Source organism: Epinephelus fuscoguttatus, linkage group LG5 (assembly GCF_011397635.1).
Source record: "Epinephelus fuscoguttatus linkage group LG5, E.fuscoguttatus.final_Chr_v1".
NCBI classification, from domain to species: Eukaryota; Metazoa; Chordata; class Actinopteri; order Perciformes; family Serranidae; genus Epinephelus; species Epinephelus fuscoguttatus.
The window spans coordinates 15,660,246-15,687,119 of NC_064756.1; the positions used below are offsets into that span (position 1 = coordinate 15,660,246).

At 44.9% G+C, this 26,874-nt stretch overlaps 1 protein-coding gene across 1 annotated transcript in view; it reads right to left on the reverse strand.

The window, feature by feature from the left end:
* Positions 1-26,874, reverse strand: part of dner (delta/notch-like EGF repeat containing) — a 94,742-nt gene that overhangs the window by 24,247 nt on the left and 43,621 nt on the right. Inside the window, exons 2-6 of the mRNA XM_049575936.1 lie at positions 17,327-17,671; positions 17,114-17,211; positions 6,054-6,217; positions 2,312-2,460; positions 1,235-1,388 (exon numbers count right to left, since the gene is read on the reverse strand). Coding sequence (XP_049431893.1) covers positions 1,235-1,388; positions 2,312-2,460; positions 6,054-6,217; positions 17,114-17,211; positions 17,327-17,671 — 910 coding nt within the window. The remainder of the gene's footprint in view (positions 1-1,234; positions 1,389-2,311; positions 2,461-6,053; positions 6,218-17,113; positions 17,212-17,326; positions 17,672-26,874) is intronic.

Here is a 26,874-nt window from a genome sequence, read left to right on the forward strand (position 1 = left end):
AAGTTGTCTTTGTAGTTTTTGTTCATTTTGTCATTTTAAACCAATGACGAGAGTATTATCAAAAAAGAGAAACATTTTGTTATTTTTTACTTGCTTTAAAAATGTTTGACTTATGATTGATATGATTGATTGATTGATTGATTGATTGATTATGATAATACAGATTTTTTTGTTTGTTTGTTTATGAAGCCCACAAACTGAGTTTAGCATTAGTTCAAGCAGGACACGATGTCAAGCTCAGCTCACATCCCAGCTACACCAGCTGATCTCAAACAGCCCAATCAACTGATGGAGCAGTTGACTGATGGAAGGGAGTCAGCTGATAGATCACATGATTCCTTTCTATGCAACCAATTGACGAATCTCATTCAGGGCTCCCTATTTAAACTGCTCTGGCCTGCCTACTGTTGCTGCTTCCTCTGCAACCCGCTTCCACCCCAGCTCCTCCTTTTCATGCCGTGTCTGACTTATCAATGTCATTTCTGTTTGTCACTGGTGCGGTTCTGTTCTGTTCCTGGGGGGTCTTTACTGCTGCTCTCTCCGCCTCAGGCTTTCTTTGTTTGCACATGGAAGGGCAGAGAGGTGTGTTCTCTCTGCCTTAAAGCTTTCCATGTAGGCACATTGAAGGGCAGGGAGGTTTGCTCTCTCCGCCTTAGGCTTTCTGCGTAGGCCAAGGAAAGGCAGAGAGGCCCCAGAACAGAGTCATACCGCCAAATATAATACTGCAAATGGACATAAAGTTTTCTTTGACTAAAGTGGTCCTTAGTAGCAGCTAATGGTAATCCTAATAGAATAATACAGAAATAAAATACACTAGTTTGAGCCACCTAGTTGAACCAAGTTGACTTATTATTGTCCGTCTGTATCCTTTTCTTCCTGTTTCTCATCAGCTGCTCACTTAGGGCTTGTTATTACAGTTTTTTAATAGGGAGTGACAGGCAATCAGTGGTCACCTCTGACATTCACCTTCCTCCCAGAGGCCTTTATTTCAAGTCCCTGTCCTAAAATAAATCTGACAATGTCAAAGGTTGACTGTGCTCTCTGGTTCTGTGCTCTTATTTAGAGATTTTCTTGAACAAAGAGAGAGGACAGTTTTAAAATCTGTGCAGCTTTAATCAAACCGACCAAGACCACACAGTGAGGCCGAGATTCTTCATGAAGCCATATGGGAAACAGTTTATCACAAACACACGCAGCATAACGCGCACATACACACACACACACACACACACACCTGGTGGGCAGGTGCATGTGAAGTTGCGTCCTTCACCCCCCTGTCTAACGTCGGTGCAGGTGCCGTTGTTGCGACAAGGTCGGCGATGGCAGGCGTCAAATTCCTCACAGAAGATTCCAGTGTAGCCGTCCTCACACTCGCAGAAGAAAGTGCTCTGCGAAACACACGCACAAATGTCACATGTCAAATCAATGAGCCTTGAAGGTGAACCGACGGGTGATGGCGATGATGGGGAGAACAACTTGTGAAACAGAATTAATGAGATTGCGGATTGTAAAATAATTCAGTGACATAACAAACAGCATTGACACAGTTTGGTTTTCACAGCCGCCCTCTCTACCCTTTTGTTCATTTTTTATCATTTGCATTGAGCATCATGACTGCTACATCTCTTTTAGCACAGTGCATGATTGTAGAGGCGACTAACGGGTCTCAGGTGGTTCCTTCCTCTGCTGCAGCGTGGTTTTTTTCACTCCTTCTTCAAGGTTGCTGCTACACCAGAGCATAGACCAACATGCATTTTTCATTGTCAGATAATGAATGAAACTGTAAATCCCCACTATTAAAAATTGATCATGTTGCACTGCTGTAATTTGAGGCACTGTGTTATGTTGTTCTGAACTGTCCTGACTTTTTTCCCTTTGTTTTCTGTTGTGTTCTGCACTGTTTTCTGTTTTTTTTTTTCTGCTTTACTTTTGTGAATAATGATCAAAGGTGCTTGCATCACTGGTCGCAGTGCTGCAGCTGCAGTGATAATGTTGGGTTATAATAATAAAGAGACTTTGCTTTTGCTTATTTTGCAGTCGCACTGTTATTATATTACTGGATTGCTGAAACCATGCTTATACAAACAGCAAAAAGAAACATGACTGAATGAAGATGCTGTTTATTAATAACTGCAAATATCTGGATGCTGCAGTTCTAATTAAGATGTGTTACCTCACTGCCAAATTTGTATTTGAGGACTTGTGGCCACCATAATATTTTCTATTCAAGTATAATAACACTGTGGGAGTTTTTCCCCTTTCACACTGAAGCTCACATGTTTTCTTGATAAGAAGAAACGTTATCTCTTACCTCTGAGGGCTGTGTGATACATTTGCCTTTCCCAGAGCACTGAGGGTCACTGAAGCTGCTGCCGGGCTCCACACAGCTGCTGGCTTTCACCGTCAGGTTGAGACGCAGGGTGACCTCCGGGGCTGTGGGGGTGCCCACTCGCAACACACCTGTCACAGAAGAGTTGAGGGCCTTATAAACTATTCATGTGGCCGGTTTATTCATATATGTTGTATTAAATAATGATCCCCATGTCTTCAGAAAAGGACTTGCTGGTGGTATGACTCCTGGGACTGCAAACTTGGCCTGTCATTCAGTCCACCACTATGTCAACACCTATTGGATAGACTGCTACACATTTTGTAGACATTCATGATCCCCAGAGGATGAACCCTGCTGACTTCCCTTGACGTTTCCTAGTGCCACCATGAGGTTGACATTTGTGGTTTTGAGAGAAATTTCTTTTAAAAGACATTCTATGAAATTTAGGTCATTCATTATCATCAGGTTTCAATTAGTCCATCAGTTTGATTCAGGACCAAATAAACTTAAAACTTAAACTTAATCAATTCATATAGCACCTTTAAAATAAAATACATAACAACATAACATACAACAATATAAGCAAAATACAGCAATACAATGGATAAAAGGCAATATGAGGAAAAGGTATGGGCTGACTTATTTTTTATTCTATTAATATTTATTTATATGTTCATTTATTTCTTAATTATTTATTTTAAATTTGTTGCACACCTCCTTTGCATGTATGTTTGTTACTTAATCATTCCCCTTTTTTACTGCTTCATTAACTTTGTCAACACATACATAAACACACAAACACACAAAATGGCATTCAACACCTTGAACATACATTGTACCAATGTGCCAGTATGCCTGTGTTTGTCTTTTGTGTTAATTGTTTTTTACACCTCAGACACCTCATGGAGCATCCCGGATAGTGTTGTCCCTGTCATGTCTTTCACTTGTTTTTTGCCTGCATCACCTAACAGAATAAAAATATTAAGATTAAAAGAATGTTATGCTTAAAAAGTAAGGTTTTTTTGGGTCCTTTTGAAGGTTTAAGTTTAAAAGTTCCACTGATTGTCACACACCTGAGTGTGTGAAATTTGTTCTCCGCATTTGACCCATCCCCTGAGGGAGCGGTGAGCAGCAGTAATTCCAACCCCTGATGGTGAGTGCCAAGCAGGGAGGCAATGGGTCCCATTTTTGTAGTTTTTGGTATGACCCGGCTGGGGATCGAACCCATGACCTCCCAGTCTCAGAGCTGACACTATCACTAGGCCACTGAGCTGGTCAATTTACAGGTATTTACAGACTATGATGTCCTCAGCTCTTCTAACAGGACTGCAGACACTAAACACTAGGTAGGTACTTTATTAATCCCTGCAGTACTTTCTTTTCTCCTGTACCTGCCAAGCTAATGATAATAATCAAATATTCTCATCAGCCTTGGCTGTACTTTGTGTTTAGTGCTGATTCTTTTTGGCCAACTTAACGTCTAGCCAAGGGACAGCAGCTGAAAATGAGCCTTTGGGCTAACAGTGGCACATTTATCAGTGTGCACTGTCCCTGATAATAAACGAATAAGTATGCCAATGTTAGCATGCTAACACACTAAACCAAGATGCTGAACATGGTAAACATGCCAAACATCATTGCTAGCGTGAGCCTGGCAGCAAATGTTTTAGGACAGATTTTAAATGATCCTTTGCCTGTAAAGTATCTTACTGCCAAGAAACAATCAACCCCCACGTAGCTAAAGGTGTTGAGACAACATGTGGAGCAGGAAGCTCTTCATTGTGACCAAAATAGAGCGTGTGCCTCTCTGTCTTGTCTCTCGGGGTCTATAAGTTCAGAACATCTCTTATTATATCGTCAATCAAAGCTGACAGTTACATGGGCGCTCGGATAAAAATAGCCTCATGGTGAATATTAACTGCCATTTTTTAGAGCCCAATCTGAGCCAATAAGCTATGAGTCGACCAGTGACGAGACACCGACGATGCAATTTCCCCAGCCAATTGGGGCGCCGATAAAACAACTCGTGCTTCTCTGTCACCCCTGACCAAACGATCGTCGGCCCAATGACATCAAACGTTGGACCTGCAGAGTCACTGCTCCATCATATGGTGAAAGCACATTGCCAACATTCAGACACAGTGACGCGAGAAGAGGGAAATGCAATGTCACCGCTCCTCCCTCCTTACCGATGCTTAGCATGCATCTTCCTCTTTCTCTTGCAGTTTGACCTTCAGTCTTCCCTCTCTCTGCATCCTCTGTCCTTCTCTCTAATCCCTTTCCGTCTTGCCATCTCTTCTTCCTCGTCTTTCTCCCTCCTTATCTGACTCTTCCTCTGTCCCACCCTCCATTATCCGTCCTCCCCTCTGATTTAACTCCCCAATGTCATCTCCCCCTGTCTCTCTGTCTCTCTCAGGCGATGCAGAGGCTGTGCTGCCACAGTTAGAAGACGTGTCAAGGTCAGAAGACAGGCAGCGTAGTGAAACAGCATCAGGTATGTTGAACACACACACAGGTCAGACAAGCCTTTCATTCAAAGAGTGAGACTCCAATTACCCTCCTCCAGCACCCACTGGTGTCACTACTCTTTCACAACATCTGTGTGTGCGTGTGTGAAGCTCAGTATTAAAATACAGACGGAATATCAGCATAAATATCTGTTTGCTGTTTTTTCAAAATGCAAATGTTCTGACTGATATATGCTAATATTATGCGATGCTCCCCAATGTCATGTCAGGAATAAATGCTGTAAATACAATTTATTTAAATTCATTAATCCTCAGATGTTTTTGGCTCGGCTGTAAATGAGCTATTTGGAGGTATTTCAAAACTGTTTTGCGTCTGTACGGTTGTTGGATGAGCGATCACACAAATTAAATGAAAAACAGAGATAATTAAAATATAATTAAAATGATAAATAGTGGTTAAGATTAAGAATTTCAGTTTAGCTAATGAACTTTTGTTAACCTGAATGCCTCTAAGCCATTTGTGAACAAAGGGTGTAGGCTTTGTTTCAACACATAAGAAGCTAGCAGTTTGAGGTCTAGAGTGTCAAACACTTACTTTCCTGCTTTCTGGTGGTTTTTATGCACCAATTTGTGCCTTTACTGTGTCAGTTTATGGCTGAAATATGGCTTCATATTTTTATTGGGGGGACAAATGCACATGTTCTAAATATGGAGGGAGATGTGTCCCCTGGTTTCCCCATTGAAACTTCACTATGTCCTGCCCCTGAACGCAATTTGACCAATCATAGCATAGCATTGGGCTGGCTCAGACCAGGGTCGGACAACAACTTAGCTGTGCTCCATTGACTCTAATGCAATCGTTTCAGATTTCCTTCATTTTCAGGCTGGTTTTGTGGATTTGGAGCTAAATGTTGTGCCTGGGGCACGTCGTGTATTAATGATACTCGTTACCTGGAGAGGTTGGAAAAAGATATACGTTTCTTCCCTGTTCCAAAACCAAAATCAAACCCTGAAAAGTGTAGGGTTAGCTAGCTAGCTACTGAAGATATAGCCTACTGAATATATACACATGCTGCTTTGCTTTTTAATGATTACAGTGAAACAAAGACTGACCCTGCTGTACAGGAACCAGTGAAGGGAAGCAGGGAAACTTTGCTGATATTGAACCAGCTGTGTGTGGGCTTAGCGAAGGGTCAGTTACAGCTGCTGAAAACAGTTTCATACGCTTGTACAGGAGACTGTAAGCATCTTACTGAGGAAGTAGTTCTGTCCAAGGGGCAACGAGTGGTCTGGCACCACCAGTCCATCTTGGGCCTGCAGGAACGACAGCGTGGTGCCATTCAAGATGGAGGAACGCAGGAAACCCTCTTCATTCACACGCCACAGCACTGGAGCTCCACTGGCATTCACCACCACTCTAGTTGGAGGGACAAAGTAGGGAAGAGAAGGATGGAGGACAGAGACATACAGGAGGAAGGAGAATCAGGAGAGGATCTGATTATTGTGGGCTTGTTCCACAGCTTGACCCAAACTACAGATTTATACATATTTCATGATATCTTTATATTCACAGTTTAAATAATGCAAATGGAAAATATATTGACTAAATAAAATATTAGCAAGACAATCCACAAATTGCGGCACTGTTATTTTGTACATCCAGTGAACACTTGATTCATCTTTAACAGTATTAAAATATCAACACAATCAGCATTAAAGATAAGATAAATAAACTAATCCTCTTTATCAACTTCTCAACTTCTTCTAATCCCTCTGTTAGCCAAAATAAGAAGCTTAATAAAATATCACCCTCCATTCTCTACTCATATCAGTAAGCAGCACCACAGTAAGCTGACAGTCAGTGTCTTACTGGTGGACACTGTCCCGCGTTTGAACCCAGGGCTCATGATTAAGATGCTCCGGTTTGTTAGGCCAACCTGGCATCATAGACAGGTCTGAGTGAGTAATGGCTGCCAGTGGTTTGGACTCAGTTGGAGGAAAGTTGTTTCCTGTGGAAACACTGTGACCGTCATGAACATGAGCTGTGAAACACACCCAGGGTGGTCAGGGGCCATCATTCATCAGGACCTCAGACAATTTGTACAAAGTAGTGAAAAACAGACCAACAGAGAAACCGAGAAAGCAGCAGGTTCAACATGAAGAGAGACGAGTAGAAAAGAGAAAGTGCAAAGTGTGGACAGACACTTTGATACTAAAACATGGCTCATTTTGTACTGATACGCATCACAAAACTGCTGTCCATTTTTAAAGCCCCACTCTAATGTATTTTGGAATTTTTATGATATTTCATATTTTTCTGAGTCATTTCCTGATAAGGTTCATTAGTCTAAAGCCAAACCCTGTTCTTATTTCCTAAACCTAATCACCTCCTCTTGTTGCCTAAACCCAACCAAGTGTGTTTGTTGCTGAGGGAAAAAAACATCAAGTCACAGTGTTATACGAACGTAGAGTGTTTATTTTGAAAGAGACTGTATGTAAATGTTAAATTTCCTGTGAAAACGGAAGTGTATCTTGAAAGAAGAGAACTCGACACAGTGTCCCAGAACATCAACAACCAATGCACCCAGGGTACCTTGCACCTTGTATGTGGACGTGGAAAATTTATGACCAAAACATCAATATGTGACAAGGTCAGAGTGAGAATGTGGTGGACCAATTACAGGAGTAAAGAAGGAAGTAGTATAAAGACAGAAAGTCTGTGTAAGGAGACAGGTTTGGGTCAGCCTAGGACTTTCCCCCAGGAGACGGGTGTTCAGGACCGTGTGAAACCAAGTGAACTTTAAGTTATTTTAAGGTACATTTGTACCATTTCTCTTTTCTTAACCCTAACATATGTAACTATACTTGCCTAAACCAAATCTACCTTCCTGTATATGAAGACATAAGGAATGTACTTTTCACTAGAATGACTTCTATGTATGTTGAGTAATTATGGTTGGATGATGATGACAAATTTTAGTTTTGTTTCAGAAAGGGAACCTTTTTAGTGGCTGAGTTTCTTTACCAGGCATGGGATAGAAGGCAGAGTATTTTGTTTCTGGACTGAGCAGTAAAATAACATGTACTTTGGATTATTACTGCAACGTCATTGTAATTTTGTCTTGTAAAGCCATGAGATAGGGCACATGAAAGTGTGCATGATACAAAATAAAAAATAAAAATCAATCAATCAATCTACGTAACTTTACATAAGCACATAACTAGAAATTAAGTACGTAACGTCAATTATGGGGCACGAACTCATTGGATATCCTACAGATATGTCGACAGACTACATTAAGCTATGTAAAGGACAAAGTTACTAAGCAACCACCGGTTAGTACTAGCAAAATAAATGCTGACAGGGTGATTAAGACCCCAGCATGGAGGCCCTGTTTGATACAAAGCTGCTGATACAGAGTTAGGCTAACTTACTTGTCAAAGATAATTAGAAATTGACAGGAAATATTGATTTAAAATTAGGGTATTTTGTTAACTTGTTGCTGGCATTATGGAGACTAGCATATAAAATAGTTGCCCATAACAACTGTCAGTTAAATATTTACTATACAAATAGTTAAAAAATGTCCTTCTGGTGGAGGAGGTGCAGAAAAATCCTCTGCCTCGTAACTTGTAAGAGTGACCACTACTGCTATCCATGCTAACATGTATGCTATCACTTTGACACGTATGCCAGAGTGGCAATGTGGTTGCCATAGTAATGGATTACATCTGATTATTAACCACAACCCCGTTCTCTATTTGAGAGACAACGTTAACCGAAAAACAGGAAGTGACAGTGATTGGAGTGGTGCTTCAGTGCCTTTAACTTTAGTCTCTCCTCCCTACACTACCATCAAGAATCAATTAGATGTATCAAAATCAAATAGGCAGACAGATGGAATTTACAGAACAAATCCATGCTCCCCATGAGTTAACCCTTCCTGCTTTGAGCACTACATGAGCTTTCTTCCAGCACCAACCCTTGGGGTGTCAAGGGGATGATAAAAGGGTTTAACTTATTCTGATAAAATACCTCTGAAACAGCTAACACTGGACACGTCTATATGAGGAAACAATTACAAATAAGTCATCCCAACAGCCCAAATAGTTTTCTCTGTCTAAATACCCTCTGCAGCTGAGCATTGTGGATTCAGAGGGATGATCTTGAGGAGGCTTATGACTGCATTTGTAAACATGTGGGCAGAGCAGTGCAGTCTCTCGCTGGGCAAAATGAGAAGAACAATGCAGACCATGTTCCCTGCCAGAGACACTGAGCTCCAACAGCTGCTAACCCGCTGAAGAGACAACGAAAACCGGAGTCGGGCTGAGTTACCACGCTCACGAACGAGAGACAGTCGGGCGTCAACCATGCAGGGCTGTAAGAGATGCTGAACAGTTTCGACGAGGCTCTTCACTGATTAAATGCTTTTAAACACCCCTTTAACCTCACTCCTACATCAGAAATAATCAGTCTCATACTAACAAAAACAAACAAAAAAAAACATCAGTGATTATCCTCTCAGCCTTTGTGTGTCTGTTTTAATAACTGCTTGCTTAGCTAAAAGATTAATTATTATTATTACCTCTACAGTATTTTTAATACAAAGAGCTGCAGCTGAAGGTGCTGTACAATGACAAAGAAGACTTAAAATAACTGATACATTACTTAATGAATCACTTAAAGGGACAGTTCACCCCAAAATCAAAACTACATATTTTTCCTCTTACCTGTAGTGCTATTTATCAGTCTAAATAGATTTGGTGTGAGTTGCCATGTGTTGGAGATATCTGCCGTGTCTCAATATAATGGAACTAGATGGCACTCAGCTTGTGGTGCTCAAAACGCCAAAGCACTATTTTCAAAGAACTATTTTCTTTCTACCAAACTACTCCCAGTAACTGTATCACTGCACAGAAGGAAGTGTGCATCTACCCAGCACAAGATGTGAACATAAATGGTATCGTCCTCAGCTGAGCTTTAACGTTAGCTAGCACAGTGGTGCTAGGTGAGCTGGCAGTGGATACACTGGCACTTTGAACTCCGAGTGCCATTTTGCTCCATTTGTTAGCGGCTCACCCTTTTTCCCCTTAAAGGGCGGTGGCCTTGTGGGTAATCTGTGAGTGTGTGGCGTGTGCTTTGTTGTGTGTGGAGGGAAGCAGCTCTCTTTCTGGAGTGTCATGGTGAACACCACATGCAGCAAAGACTGAAGATAGTCAGCAGAATTAAGGGTCTAGATAAGCTTTCCACATCGTGTGTGGACTTTCCACGTCCACACATGATGTGAAAGGTACCCTGGGTGCGTTGGTTGTTGACGTTCTGGGATGCCGTGTCAAGTTCTGCCTGTTACATGCATTGTCTACTTTCAATATACACTTATGTTTTCACAAAAAAAATAAGGTTTACATACAGTCTCTTTCAAAATAAATGCACTACGTCAGTACAACAACGAGAATTGACTTTTTTTTTTCCTTCAACAACAACCACACATGGTTGGGTTTAGGCGTCAAAAGCATGTGGTTAGGTTTAGGAAAGGTTTTAGAATTTTATAGGATGGGAACAGCTCTCTCTTGGGTGAAAGTTGTTGGACCCATCCACAAGCCATCCCGCCCACCCCACTTGAACTTTTGCTGCCTTAACTTCTGTCCTGATGCCGCCGAGCATCATAAAACTATAGCAGCAACTAGCCGCGTATCATGCCAACCTTAAAGTACACCTTTTTTTGTTTATTTCTGTGCAAGTCACTGCCCAAGCACTGGATATTGGTGACTTCGGAGTGACACTAGGCTCCGTGAGAAGGCCAGGTGTGTTGTTTCGTGGTGAAGACTGCAATGAAGCCATTGTTGGTGGAAGGCACCAGAATGCCTCACTATCCTTCCCTCACTGGAGTGGTCCAAACTGCTAGAAGCTAGTAACCAGCTAATAACGAGCCAAGCTAAATGAATGCAAATAAGCCAGCGTGTTCCCAACTACGGTTCGCAGCTGGTAAGCTTTCACTGAACGAGGTAGCACATTATATTGGAGAGAAGACAGAATATCTCAAACACTCAGCAACTCACACCAAAACAATCTAGATTCATAAACAGCACTACAGGTAAGAGGGAATATATGTACTTTTGATTCTGGGGTGAACTGTCCCTTTAAATTTGTTTCTTATGTTTAAAACAATTGGATGGTTTGCATCACACAAGTGGAATCACACGAATGTTGGCCACAAACAGCCTGATTTGTCTTTGGAAAATGAAACACCAGCAACAAACACTCCTGTAGAAATGAGATAAAATTATTAAATTAATTTTTATCAAAAGCAAATATTCAAGACATTATTAAAAAGTGATCATTTAGAGCCATTACTGACTTCAGACTGTCAGACAAGGCCTGCCAGGCACAGCTCAGGATATCAGGATATATTTTTAGGTTGTGTTCGTGATTGAGGACAAGTTAGAGCGTCGCAGGTGGATCGGCACGACGACTGTCCCAAAATGTTGAGCCGAGGAGGGAGCTGAGCCTGAAGGTGAAGCTATGAGCAGTGACCGACATAATAAGATGGTGGACAGGCTACTAGGAGCTGAAATGAGTTTTCCTTCGCAGGGTGTCTGGGCTCAGCCCGAGGGACAACACGGGGGGGAAGCTCAGATATCAAGGGAACTACTGCTACTTCAAGCTGAAATGAGCCATTTGGCATATCAAGGGGTAGTTATTTAAAATGATGATCACATTTATGAGTGTTATGAAAGTGGAAGTCTTCATTTAACTTTATTTTTTTTGGTACTTTCATCTCATTTCTTCCACTCATTAAAGTGTACTTAGTGGCCAGTCAGTTATTATGAACTTAATTCTAAGCAATTACATTAATTCGACTATAATTTAGAACCGTAAATATTCTTTTGAGTGATACTCAGCATCAGTGTTGATACTGTCACATAAAACCTGCAGGAGTATAGCAAGATCTCTCACCAGCCCCTTGGGATTCAAGACCTTTATTACATTATTATCATCTCTTAATTGATGTCATTTTTGAAACACTGCTTCATTTCCAAGTGGTGCATGTGTGTTTGTACATAAGTGTCCTTCACTGCCTGCATTCAGGTGTGGTTTGTAATTATACAGTATGAAAACAAAGCAGCAGCAGTTGATTAACTCGCAGCTCCCAGTCTGCGATCGTGATCAGGGTCCTGAGTCGTGCCTGCCATCTATAATGAGGGGCAACATCAAGGACATTCAGCGTTCACCTTGACCATTGCTTCTGCATTATTCATTGACCCTAATTTACAGAGCCATTGTAATTCTGTTTATGAGCAAACACGCTCTGAAAACATGGAGTGCACCTGGAGGGGTGTAATACAGGTAATACAGCATCTCAGGTCCCAGAGGTGATGAGATTCAAACGAAAAGTTATTAGTTACAAAAGCTAAGAGCTGTGTTATGTTGCCAACAAAAGTTGCTGCATGGAAGATATGCAGATAAAAAGCTGAGCAAAGGGAGTTCTACTTTTTTCTTCGTGGCAGACAATAGCCTGTAAGGTCCAGCAAGCTCGGCTGTTATTTTTGCTGATTGGGATCCAAAAAAGAAGCTAAAAAACCTCTGTATGAGTGACAACTACAGGTTAAAAGTTTCATGTGCACACTTATACGTCACTAAGGTGATACGTTACTAAGCAAACTGTGTTACAATTCAGAGTTGGAAATTACTAGGAAGTTCTGCCAGCTAAGACATCTTCCACTTGACGAACAGAAATGTCAGCAAGGTAAGAACTGAATCAACTGGAGGTCAACAAAAAAAAAGATTTTCTCTCTGTGTTAACATTACTTTTTACAGTTACTCTTTGTACAGGAAAACTTCACCACCCAAGTGATCACTTAGATGTCAGTCACTCGTTACACTGAATTCATGACAAAAATGTTTTTCTTGCGTGCCTCCCTTGAACAAAGAATCCAAAACCTGAGAAAATTCTTGCTGAATTGAAGTCATAGGGGGTCATGTTCAACAACAGCAAAACTATATCATCCATTTACAAACTCTCACACAACTCGTGTAGTATAAGCCAAGTCTCATTTATCAGTTATCTGGACTATATCTTGAAAGGCCCTGACACACCAAGCCGATGGTCAGCCATCGGTCCAAGTTGGGCCGTTGGTGAGCGTCTGCTGCCCTTGTTTATGTGGTATGTTGCACAACTGACCATTGCCCTGTGTTGGCCCCCATTGGCTGTTTTTTTTTTTTTTGGCTGATTGAACATGCTGAATGAGTGTCGGCTGCAGCAGAGCCTGTCGGTGAATGAAATCACTCTGACGCTCACCAGTTTGCATACAGGCCGAAACGGGGGACTGAGGACGCAGTGGCATGCCTCCTCCACTTTCTCCTCCACCATCTCCAGACACCAAACAACTTTGCATCAGTCGTGTTCATCAATTTTAGTTCTGCATTCAACACAATCCAGCGGCACCAGCTCATCAAAAAGCTCCAACATCTGGACATTATTCCACTCCACATTCACTGTATATACAACTTCCTCAGCAACAGACCACAGACAGTGAAAGTAGGTACAGCAACATCATCACCCCTCACCACCAACACCGGAGCCCCTCAAGGCTGCGTTCTCAGTCCATTTCTCTACACCCTCTATACAAATGACTGCAACAGCCCATCCCCTATCACCACATACTACAAATATGTAGACGACACAGCCATAGTAGGTCTACTCAGTGACAACAACTCCATCATAGCATATCAACCGTCAATCTCACAGTTTTCACAGTGGCGCACAGACACCTACCTCCAGTTAAACATTGACATAACAAAGGAAATGGTCATACACACATCCAAGACACCCACTACACTCAACTGCACACTCATCAGAGGGCAACCAGTTGAACAAGTCAACAGTTTCAAATACCTAGGACTCACCATAGACAATAAACTCAACTTCAACGACTTTGTCATTACCACACACAAACGTGCACACCAAAGGCTCTACATCATACGCAAACTGAAATCACTGTCTGTGGCCCCCCACCTCCTCTTACTCCTCTACTAAAGCATCATTCAACCCACCCTAATGTACTGTTCCCCCTGCTTCTTCACCCTGCTCACTGTCACCAGCAAAAACAGACTCCTCAAAATCCCACACACAGCATCCAAAATAATCAACCTTCCGACCCCCAGCCTGTCAGAAGCAAATGAACTTGCCATCACACGCCTAGCACGTGCAATAGTAAACAGCCCCGACCATCCCCTGAACCCATTTTTCATACTTCTCCCATCTGGCCGCAGATACAGGGTACTGGACTGGAAAAAAGACCATTTTAAAAGAAGTTTTGTCCCCTCAGCCATCACAGCCCTAAACAAAAACATGTAGATTTAATATTTCACCCCTGTACATTGTCTATGTCATGTTTATGCTTATATGGTTTTCTGTGGTATGTGTGGGAGAGGGTTATTTGTTATTTGTTATCTGGGGAATATGTGGGAAGAGGGTCTGTTATCTGTTATACGTTGTGTATGCTGCCCTGAAACCAATCTGACTGATGATGTGTGAAAACAATTATCCCCAAGGGGACATTAACGAACCTAACCTAACCCAACCTGATTGGCAGTTCAGCTCAGCGCATGAGAAGAGAAACAGAATTGAGGAAAGTAAACAAAGAGCTAAAGTCAAGAAGCAGTGAGACCAAAACAAATGTGTCATATAAGGTAAGACTATTTTTCTTTATCCACTGAGCCCTTGAGAAGAAACATTTCACAATGGTTTGCGTTATTGTTTCCTGGCACATGGTAAATATGCTTTGCCTTCAACATTGGATTATGTGATTAATGTGCTAACTGGCTAACCAGTGTCAAGACGGTCTCTCCTTTTGATTGAGGATTACAGACGTCCACCATCTGCTGGTGCGGAGTTCTTCTTCATAATATTCACTCAGTGTCTCGCTATGGGATGCAGCCTCCTGCAGCCCTCACAGAAGCATTTATCTCAATCCGCCAATCTTGATTGGCCGGTGAAAGATGTTCATCCACGCCACACCCAGTAGTCCCACCTACTATATATAGTGTGCGCGGATAACGCGCCCTCAATTCAAAACCTCTTCTCACCTGAGAGCTTATCTCACGTCGGAGCTTTCACTGGCTTAACTGTTCACCAGACGGATCTTTGCTAGCTTCCGTCGCCAGACACTAGTGTCGTGCTCTGCCTTCTGCCTTGTCCGTTTACACCAGACCGGACCGGTGAGTATTTTTTCTTCCAGCCCCTCCACTGCGGAATTCCTCTCAGTTCCCCACCACAGATGCTCGAGTCGGTCGAGCTAAGCTAGCATACCAGCTACTCCTCTCGACCCCACCCTAGCACACCAGCTAGCCACGGCCTTTTTCTCTGTTAGCACTCCAGCTTGTCGGCGAGATGGCGACCGCTAAAGATCCTCACACCAGAGGAGATTTTCGGCTCTGTTGCTGCGGGGATAAAATCTCGGGGAAGGACACCCACCCGGTGTGCAGTACCTGCCTTGGGGTTGACCACGCCAGGTTAGCCCTCGAGATTCCCGGGTCCTGTGGACACTGCAAAGTGTTCACAGTCAAGAGCCTTAGATGCAGGCTAGCCCGCCAAGTTAGCCTCGCAGGCTGTGACCCGTTTCTCCCCACCGCTGACCAAGGCGCAGCCGCGGAGGAAGATGAGGACATGGCCGGGGAAGCTCCGGAGACTGGCTACGACTGGGATGCCCAGTGCGAGCAGCTCCGAGCTCCCCTGTTTCCCGAGGAAGATGTGCTGGAGATTGGCATCACGGCGGATGACGATGACACCTTGTTCCTCATATCAGAGGACGAGGAGGAAGACGACATCTTCGTGACTCCAGCCCCGGCTGAAGACCCGAAGCTGCCCACTACCAACAGGGAGAAAAGCGGGGTGAGCTCTCCAGCTCCCTCCCTCCATGTGGACCTGCTCGACATGTGTAAACGTGCGGCAGAGAAGCTGGAGGTCCCCTGGCCGGTTGCAGTAGCGGAGCCCACCCGGTCCCGCTACGAAGGCAAGCGGTTCCCCCTGGCCCGTAGTGTGGTGAAACAGCTTCTCCCTGTCTTCCCCGAGTTGCTGGCTGAGCTGTCCAAAACTTGGAGTAGTTATATGGACAGGACACAGAGCATCAGGAGGAGCGATCAGCTCTTTGTCTCCTGGGCTGAACCCCGAACGGGACAGCCAGTCACAAAGCAGCGCCTCGCCCACTGGGTGGTGGAGGCTATAGCTTTGGCGTATACAAGCAGGGGTCTGCAGCCGCCGGCGGGTTTGCGTGCGCACTCTACCCGTGGGATGGCCGCATCCTAGGCTTTATTCAGGGGAGTGTCTGTTCAGGACATTTGTTCAGCAGCGAGTTGGTCCTCGCCTCTGACTTTTGTTCGGTTCTATATGCTGGACGTGTCAGGGCCGTGCGTGGCTAGCGTGGTCCTGGAGTCCTAACTGGAACGCAGGGACCCTCCTCGCTGGCCGGTACTTGTTCGATAAAATGTCTGGCAATACGGGAGCTACCATATCCCATAGCGAGACACCGAGTGAATATTATGAAGAAGAACGTTTGGTTATCTAACATAGCCGCAGTTCTTAGAATAATATGAGCGAGGTGTCTCGCCAGACGACCCTTCTTGCTGGGCGGTGAGAAGAGGTTTGCTTATTGAATCGAGGGAGCGTTATCCGCACACACTATATATAGTAGGTGGGACTACTGGGTGCGGCGCGGATGAACACCTTTCACCGGCCAATCAAGATTGGCTTGAGATAAATGCTTCTATCAGGGCTGCAGGAGGCTGCATCCCATAGCGAGACACCTCGCTCATATTATTCTAAGAACTGCGGTTATGTTAGATAACCAAACGTTACTCCTTTCACCCAGGTGCAGAATGTATGTGCTGGTTGACTTTCAGATGTAGTCTTGTAGGTGTGGTAAACCCAAATGGTAAAGGACAGGCCCTGTGTCAAATTATAGTATTAACACCTGTATTATTTTAGTCTGTAGTGTCCTTGCATGGTGTGTAATCTATTTAATCAAATCACTCCAAACTTACAAACCTGTAGCAGGACAGTATTCAACAATAGTTGTACTTGTTATAGTTTTTGAGCCCCTGGGCAAAACATGATGAAGCTGCCATCTGTAGTCTGCTGTGCAAACTGCAGCAGATGGGTAATTAAAGGCAACAGGATAGATTCATTGCAAAGAGAGTGGGAGAAACTGAGCATAAATAGGGGCCCACAGTTACATTTCGCTGGGGGCCCCCGGCTGGTTAATCCAGACATGCTTTAAGAGGAGAGCAGTCAGTCATAAAAGTTACTCTTACTTTACGGCTGTCTCTTCAGGCACTTCCAGAGACAGAGTCAGAGTTCCTGATGTCAGCTCACATAGCTCAGGACTCACACAGTGCAGACCCTCCGTCACCTGAAACACACACACACACACACACACACACACACACACACACACACACACAACAGGTTATGCATTTTAAAGATAAACCAGCTGGAGCATAAATTTAGTGTGGAAGTTATCTCACCCTGTCTGCCTCCCACGGCACCACCAGCAGCCTCTGCCCAGGTTTGGGTTGCCATGGCTGCAGGGTGGGAGGTGGCGGCGGCGTTGTGGTGGAGGGGACGGTGGTTGGCTGCGGCTGAGTGGCGGCTGCGGTGGTGGAAGCGACGGGGGTGGCCAGCTCGGGAGCGGAGGGGGTGGCGGGGTCCCAGTCAGCGGCTGGCAGGTCCAATAGGATCTGATCACACCTCTCCCCCTCGTAGCCTTCGGTGCACTCGCAGGTGTAGGCCGGCTCCCCCTCCTCCCCGCTGTCGCTCCGGCTGCAGTTTCCATGGAGACAGGGGCTGCTGGCACACGGGTCTGTGAAAAACTGAAAGAGCAGAGAAAATAAATAAAAACAGGAAGAGTCGGAACGAAAAAGAAAACATTATTTGACTGTGTTTTTCCACCTCTGTCATCCAGACTGCTCTGACATGCCCTCTGTCTCCACTGTGTGAACACAGTTTTGGTGACACAATGAAAGACCAAAATGTGAGCCTGGGATCTGGCTTTGTTTTAAATGGGTCAAGGAGTAGGCCCTTAAAAACAAGAAAGTGTGGTCTACACTCTCACTGATGATTTCCCTCTCTCATGCTACTCAGCTGCTCTGACTCAGATCCTGTTTTACTCACTCCACTCATTTATTGTATCACATTTTGTCTGTGTTCCTAATAAATTGTTGCACGTCTTTCTCCCTTTTTTCACTCTTTCACACACACACACACACACAGACTACAGTATGAACGTACATATACCTGCACACGTACACTTGCATTTGGTCCCAAAAAAAGGTTTCCCCCATCATGCAGCAGTGGAAAAAATGCACCCTGACAGCCTCCTTCATGCTGGTTTCCCCTCATCAATAATTGATCATATTTGGGGATGCTGAAGGTGAAAGAGGACAAAGCCGAGCTTATGAAGCTTACTGCCCAACACTGTGTTGTCTTTTGCTTGGCTCTCAGAGCCTTCTTAGGATTAAGAATGTTTATAATCCTGCTGTCTCTTTTTATTTTTGGCAAACTCACTGAAACAAACAGAGGTATCTGCAGCTCCAGCTGTCTGATTTAAATGTGTTCAGATAACAGTTTTTAATAAAACCCAGAGAAAAACAAAAACCCAGGCTGGAGAGAGGGTGAACAGAAGGATGGTAATGATGCTCGTATCAAATCCCCCCACCGCATATAGATGTGCGTGCGAGCATGTGAACGTGCACTTGTGTGTCTGAGAGAAACAGCGAGAGGTGGAACAACAGAGCGTCATTAACAGTCCGCTCTCTCCACGACCGAGTCACAGCTCATTAGTGCTAATCTCTCTCAGGTTTTTTACTTGCGATGCCTCTATCAAACTTTCTCTCTGCTCTGAAGCGCAGTGGTCCCAAACCGTCCCAGAAGGCCACTCTCCGGTCCTTACACAGTCTGCTGCTCTTATCTGCACTCAAACGGCACCAGGGATTGAGTTTATCAACTTTTACAGGACAGCAGCGTTGGCTTGTCTGGGTTAGAAGAAGCATTAGAGTCCAGCTCATGACCTTTTTCATCTGTCACTCCTGATTTCTCCTGCGTCCTAAGTGTCTCCATCCAGACGCCGCAAAATGTGTTCTAACAAGGACAGCGAGGCACACAACAGGACTATATATATATATATATATATATATATATATATGTACTATATATTTACACAACAGGGCTGAACAATATGATCTGAAATCTGTATCACAAAAACACTCACACATTTTTTTAAACATTATTTTGCTGGCTTGCTTTTTAAACTTTTTGGTGCAACAAGCTAATGCATTGCTGTCTATATTTTTTTAAATAGCCAAATCATTTGAGTTTTTTATCTCGCCTTTGCTGGCTCTGGCACTACAATTGTCAAAGTTTGCTGCTTTTCTCTGTTTTAAATGTTTATAAAATTTAAATACTTAGAAGAAGGATATGTTGCCATGGGCTCTAAGAAATTTTGTTGGATATTTTTATTTTTCTGACATTTTATAGACACCTCCTCCGAGAACCATCACCTTATCGTGGTGGACGAGTTTGAGTGCCTTAATGACTCTAGGAGCTGTGCTGTCAGGGGCATTTTGCGCCTGGTAGGACTTCCCATGGCAGATTGGTTCTGGGCGAAGGGTCAGACGAAGAACGGTTCAGAAGACCCTTCACAAGAGTTGGCGTACCCGGCCCGGAGGGTTACCGGGGCCCTGCCCTGGAGCCAGGCCTGGGGCTGGGGCCTGTGGGCGAGCGCCTGGTGGCCGGGCCATTGCCCATGGGGTCTGGCCGGGCACAGCCCGAACCGGCTACATGGGCTTGTTCCCCTGCAGGCCCACCACCCGCAGAGGGATCCAGAAGGGTTCCGTGCAGTGTGGATCGGGCAGCAGACCAAGGCAGGGGCCTTGGCGGTCTGATCCTCGGCTACGGAAGTTGGCTCTTGGGACATGAAATGTCACCTCTCTGGTGGGGAAGGAGCCAGAGCTTGTGGAAGAGGTTGCGCTACCGGCTAGATATAGTCGGCCTCACCTCGACACATAGTTCTGGCTCTGGAACCCAAGTCCTTGAGAGGGGTTGGACACTCTCCTTTGCTGGAGTTGCTCCGGGTGAGAGGCGGAGGGCCGGCGTGGGTTTTTTGATAGCCCCCAGACTCTCTGCCTGTACATTGGGGTTCACCCCAGTGGACGAAAGGGTTGCGTCCCTGCACCTTCAGGTCAGCGAACGGGTCCTGACTGTTCTCTGCGCTTATGCGCCGAACAGCAGTTCAGTATCATTTGACCTGCGACCATATGTTCTGGACACTTGGGTAAAGAGAGGAGCAGAGCTGTCAACTGATCACGACCTGGTGGTGAGTTGGATCAGGTGGCAGGGGAGGACGCCGCGCAGACCTGGCAGGCCCAAACGAGCAGTGAGGGTCTGCTGGGAATGCCTGGTGGAAGAACCTGTCAAGATGATCTTCAACTCCCACCTCCGGGAGAGCTTTGAGGGTGGAGGGGGACATTGAGTCTGAATTGGCCTTGTTCCGCTCTGCCATTGTCTAGGTGGCTGCTGCGAGCTGTGGCCGCAAGGCCACGGGGGCCAGTCGCGGCGGTAACCCCCGAACCCGCTCGTGGACACCAGAGGTGAGGGGAGCCGTCAGGCTGAAGAAGGAGGCCTACAGGGCATGGTTGGTCTGTGGGTCTCCAGAAGTAGCTGATGGTACCGATGGGCCAAACGGAGCGCAGCAGCGGCAGTCGCGGAGGCAAAACCTCGGGCGTGGGAGGAGTTCGGTGAGGCCATGGAGAAAGACTATCGATCGGCTCCAAAGGGGTTCTGCCAAACCGTCCGGCGCCTCGGGGGGGGAGGCGGCAACTTGCTCACACTGTTTACAGTGGGGGCGGGGAGCTGCTGACGTCAACTGGGGACATTGTCGGGCGGTGGAAGGAATACTTTGAGGAGCTCCTCAATCCCACCAACACGTATTCCAGTGAGGAAACAGAGCCGGGGGTCTCGGGGGTGGGTCGTCCAATTTCGGGGGCAGAAGTCGCCGAGGTAGTGAAGGAACTACGCGGCGGTAGCGGAGCCCCGGGGGTGGACGAGATTCGCCCTGGATATCTCAAGGCTCTGGATGTTGTAGGGCTGTCCTGGCTGACACACCTCTGCAACATTGCCCCCGATGTCCACGCAATGTTGCAGAGACATGTCCACGCAATGTTGCTGACATGCCTCTGCAACATTGCGTGGACATCGGGGGCAGTGCCTTTGGAGTGGCAGACCGGGGTGGTGGTCCCCATCTTCAAGAAAGGGGACCAGAGGGTGTGTTCCAACTACAGGGGATCACACTCCTCAGCCTACCTGGTAAGGTCTACGCCAGGGTGCTGCAGAAGAGGGTCCAGTCGATAGTTTGACCTCGGATTGAGGAGGAGCAATGTGGTTTTCATCTCGGACGTGGAACCGTGGACCAGCTCTTTACCCTCACCAGGGTGCTGGAGGGGGCATGGGAGTTCACCCAACCAGTCCACATGTGTTTTGTGGATTTGGAAAAGGCTCACGACCGTGTCCCCAGGGGCATCCTGTGGGGGGTGCTCCGGGAGTATGAGGTTGGTGGCCCTCTGTTAAGGGCCATCCAGTCCCTGTACCGAAGGAGCACGAGTCTGGTTCGCGTGGCTGGCAGTCAGTCGGACCTGTTCCCGGTGAGGGTTGGACTCCACCAGGGCTGCCCTTTGTCACCGGTTCTGTTCATAACTTTCATGGACAGAATTTCTAGGCACAGCCGAGGGGTGGAGGGTGTCAGGTTCGGTGATGGGAGGATCTCATCCTTGCTATTTGCGGATGACGTAGCTCCATCGAACAGTGAACTCCAGCTCTCGCTGGGACGGTTCGCAGCCGAGTGTGAAGCAGCTGGGATGAGAATCAGCACCTCCAAGTCTGAGGCCATGGTCCTCAGCCGGAAAAGGGTGGATTGCCCACTCCAGGTCGGGGGGGGGGGAGATCCTGCCTCAGGGGGAGGAGTTTAAGTATCACGGGATCTTGTTCACGAGTGGGGGAAGGATGGAGGGGGAGATTGAGAGGCGGATTGGGGCGGCGTCAGCAGTGATGCGGACACTTAACCGGTTCGTTGTGGTGAAGAGGGAGCTTAGCGAGAAAGCGAAGCTCTCGATTTACCGGTCGATCTACGTTCCAACCCTCACCTATGGTCACGAGCTTTGGGTAGTGACCGAAAGAACGAGATCGCGAGTACAAGCGGCTGAAATGAGTTTCCTCCGGAGGGTGGCTGGGCTCAGCCTTAGAGATAGGGTGAGGAGCTCGGACATCCGGGAGGGACTTGGAGTAGAGCCGCTGCTCCTCCACATCGAGAGGAGCCAGTTGAGGTGGTTCGGGCATCTGGTAAGGATGCCTCCCTTGGGAGGTGTTTCGGGCATGTCCAACTGGGAGGAGACCTCGGGGCCGCCCCAGGACACGCTGGAGGGATTACATCGCCCGGCTGGCCTGGGAACGCCACGGGGTTCCCTCGGAAGAGCTGACGGAGGTGGCTGGGGAGAGGACTGCCTGGGCTTCTTTGCTGAGGCTGCTGTCCCCGCAATCCGGACCCGGATAAGCGGAGGACGACGAGATGAGACGAGATTTTATAGACACTATCAGTGTTGAGAGGGTTACTTTTAAAACATATTCCACAACAGATTACTGGATAAATGCCCACAAAATGTAATTTGTAACATATTCCATTGGATTACTCAAATTAAGTAACATACCCTTAAACATCAATCAACAGGCCTATATTTGGAACAGGCCTTTAATTCCTTTTACACAAAACTGATGCTCAGCAAAGATCAGGAAATACAATCAAATTGCTTATTTAAACCAGTATGAAAATTACTTATATAAAAATTAGGCTTCAGATGATAAATCAATTATGAAAGGAGTGGAGGACTGGAGTGTGCAATAGAAATCCGGTTGACGCCCCGCAGCGCGACGCTTTTGTGTGTGTTGGAGGTGGCACTTAGGTAACACTGTAACTTGTATTCTGTTACTCCCTGGACGTAATTAACTGATGAATTCAATAAAATCATCATGATAGTGACAATAATTTGGACTGATTGGTATCCATTGGTTGTTGTGGCTATCTCAATTAAACTGTATAATATTTAGATTATTTATTTATTAAAAACTGTAATTTAGACCCTTTCATTTATGAATTATTACGACCTCAGTCAAGATTTATTTTCTGAAGTGTTTTATTCCTCTTTAGGCATGAAAAAAAATCATATAGTTCGTTTTTTTTAAACATGCATTTTTCAACTGAAGAAATATAAACCAATTTAAAGACTAATGATCATTTCACAACATTTTTAACATATTGTAATACTGTTCAATGCCATGCAACTTTGCTCCTGACTCCTCAGCTTCTCCCCTTTCTACACATCCATCCTGTACCTCCATTCCTCATTCAACTCTTTCCTCTTCACCCCTGATCCCCCCCACCCACCTCCTCCTGTTGAACTATATCATTTTTCTAATTAACTTTTTCTGCAAAAATTACAAAAATATTGTCAAAATATTGTTTCTAATAACATAAATCAAACTGATTTACAGCCAAAAATAGTCATTGCAGATGAAGTATTTTTAAGAACAACAAAGTTGCAGTAACACTATTAACTGTAGTTGAAATATAGCCAGCAATGCATGGTGTCCAGTTTCGTGGACAGATGATTAATTGTACACAGAAGGGCTAACTCGTCAGGGCAAGACTCAGTTGTCTATCTCCCCCCCCCCCCCAGGAGAAAATACACTCCTTCGAAGACAGCAATGTGCACATTTTGGACAGGGAAGACAGATGGTTTGAAAGAGGTGTAAAAGAAGCCATCTATGTGAAATTGGAAAAGCCATCTCTCAATAGAGGAGGAGGTCTGCGACACCACCTATCCCCCACCTATAATGCTGTGCTTTCATCTTTGCCCAGGAGGTTTAACAACTTAACCTCTAAAAACAATGGTCGTTCACAAATTGCCTCATGTGACTCTAACGACTCCAATGACAACTGTTGCAGCAGTTTCAGCGACTATCGTTGACACACCATTGGAGCACTAACGAACCAGTGACATCGTTGGCCTTGTGTAGACCTCACCAGAGGTTAAATACCTGGGTTGTTTCCACACCAGTTTGTCAGACTAGTTCCAGCCTAGTCTGACAAGCATGAACTGATGAAGCCTCTTGGATAAGAGGTGAAACGTCTTCTAAGACAAAACTAAGTCCAGTTGTGTTCGATTCAATTGCCTTGAGATATGATTAGTTGTAATTTCCTCACAACAAAAAATCAATATTTGAAAAATTTAACAACTGTATTACTCCTTAGATGTTACCTGATGTTAAAAGATTTTATGTACCTGCCAGGGTCTCCTATTCTAGATGGATTGGCAAGATACTCCTGAGCCGCACAAGCTGCTGCATGATCTGTCGCTTTCTGTCGGCCATCTTGGTTTTGAGAGAGTTGTACTGACAACACCTGGCCAGTGGGTGGCAGTGTATAGCATGATGCACTAAACTACAGCATAAAAACCCTGCATATACAAGAAAATGTCTTTTAAATATGACTGTTTTTTTACAACAATGACCGGAAAATCTGAAGGCCGTCGGTCATTTGACCAGTTGCAATTACCACCCCTGCCCACTTGGCGGCGGAGTGCACAGTCTGTGGTTTAAGTGGTTTTCACACTGCAGAGAAAAAGTCATTCATCTGCTTCATGTAGCGTTGTTGACATAACAGTCTGGACACACCAGATGCGTTAGTGCCGCAGAAGCCCTGCGAGTATACTCGCAGGCACTTGACTGTCCACACAGGCAGCGCATTTCTCCTGCGCTTTCCACACCGGTTAAACATCGACTCCACTCGTCTGTTCCCGTCAGTACTTGTTTTTTCCCTTCAACAGGTCATTTTAAACATGGGTAAGTCCATATTTTAATCGTTTTTTATAATGTAATAAGTTAATGACAATTTGTCATTGCATGTCCATGTATTGAGCGTGTTGGATTAACACTGAATGAACAGGGCATATTGTTCTGACCATTTTATTTATGTAGTCTGTAGGAACAGTGACACAAAATTAAAATTGTAATGAAGTGATTAGGATATTAAAAATGTGTTCGATTATGTACTGTTGTGTTATTTTAAATTATAAACATGGTATTCCCTCACGTTGCTCAGTGCATGCTGTTGTTATTTTATTTTGAAAATTGGCCGGATTCTCTCGTCTTTTCTGTGTCCGACTTCCTGTTTGGTACGATCCGCTCTATCCAACTTGACAGAAGCGCTTGTGGCTCGCACGTAGACCAGACGTCGGACTGAAGCACTGCAGTGTGTGGATGTCTGTTCATCTTTTTGTTCATGTCCTTATTAATGCACACTTTATAACTTGCTTGTTGGATTTATTAAAAACGAACGAATGAAAACTACATGTCTTTGAATATCTTTATTATCATTTAAGAACTAAAATTAAAATGACCAGTAAAAATAGATTATGACCGGATTTTTACGACCCCGTTGGTTAAAATGACCGGCGACTAAAAAGTCTAGCGCAACCTCTGACCCATAGTCTGCTCACAGAGGTGTTTTCACTAATTTGCCTGATTGAATCTCTTTTAAGGGCAATGGAGGTACAGACAAAATGTGATTGTTGTTTCCCTTCTCACTCCTGGTAACTTCCATTCCTCCTCTTAGTTGAGATGGTGGCCTCACATACTCCTTGAAGAAACTAAGAACATCTGTGCACAGAGCCTGCATAAAGTTTATCGTCCAGCCCTAACTTCTAACTTGGTGTCATTGTTATTCAGCGTATATGGTGTCGTCTGTGGCGCCATTAGTATTCCCGTACTTAGGCCCATCTTCCTGCATAATGTTGCTTGTTATTCTCTGGCACCAAACTGCTCATCTGCCCCGGGCCCTGGCAAACCATGTGAATCAATTTCTTCTAAGCAGCTGATAATAACTCACATTAGTCCCTTTATCTATATTCCCACATGGACCAACAAACAGAACAAAGAGATCCTTCCGGGCCAAATTAAATGCTTCACAAGGTGCTGTGATGTATTTGCTAATTTGGGATGGCCACCCCGAGGAGAGAGGATCAATACAGCCGGATGGACGAAAGCAGCAACGCTACTTAAGCTATTAGCATCATCAATTTAACTTGGTGGATGAGTCTGTTGCTGGAGACATGCCACACACACACACACACACACACACACACACACACACACACACACACACACTTCAAACTGTGGTAGGTAGACACATGTATGCGACATGAACACATTCATATGCATCTCTGAAAAGTAAGCGGAATCCAAGCTGTAAGTTTATCCATCAAACTCTGCAAATGGATCATCTCATTTAGCAGAATAAACAAAATACATGACCACTAAATTACATCTCTATCTTCACAATGTTAGGAAACATTTGAAAGAAGTGGCTAACACATCAATTATGTGAGTGAAAGAAGTCAGACGCACACATATGGCTGCCTAATCCTTGTGACAATGCACCTGGATAAAGTTAGAGAGTGAAATATGCCCATTGTTCATAACAGGCTGTTTCAATCTTGGCAACATAAATACTCTGAATGGGTCCCTTTGTGTTTCCTGTTGGTATTATTTGCAGTGTATGTGAATGACATCAGCTGACAGGACCCATGCTGTTTTCTAATGATGAAACCCATACGAATACATGTATATATCAAGTAGAAACATGTGTACAAACTATGTATGAAACCTATTAGAAGCTGGAACAATTTTATATACTGACATGTATATATCTAACCCAAACAAATATGGATGTTTATGTATGTGTAGTGCATTTATGCTGTTGGGGGTCACAGGGGGGCTGAAGCCTATCCCAGACAGCATTTGGTGAGAGGCAGGGTACACCCTGGACAGGTCACCAGACTATCACAGGGCTGACACATAGAGACAGACAACCATTCACACTCACATTCACACCTATGGACAATTTAGAGTCACCAGTTAACCTGCATGTCTTTGGACTGTGGGAGGAAGCCGGAGTACCTGGAGAAAACCC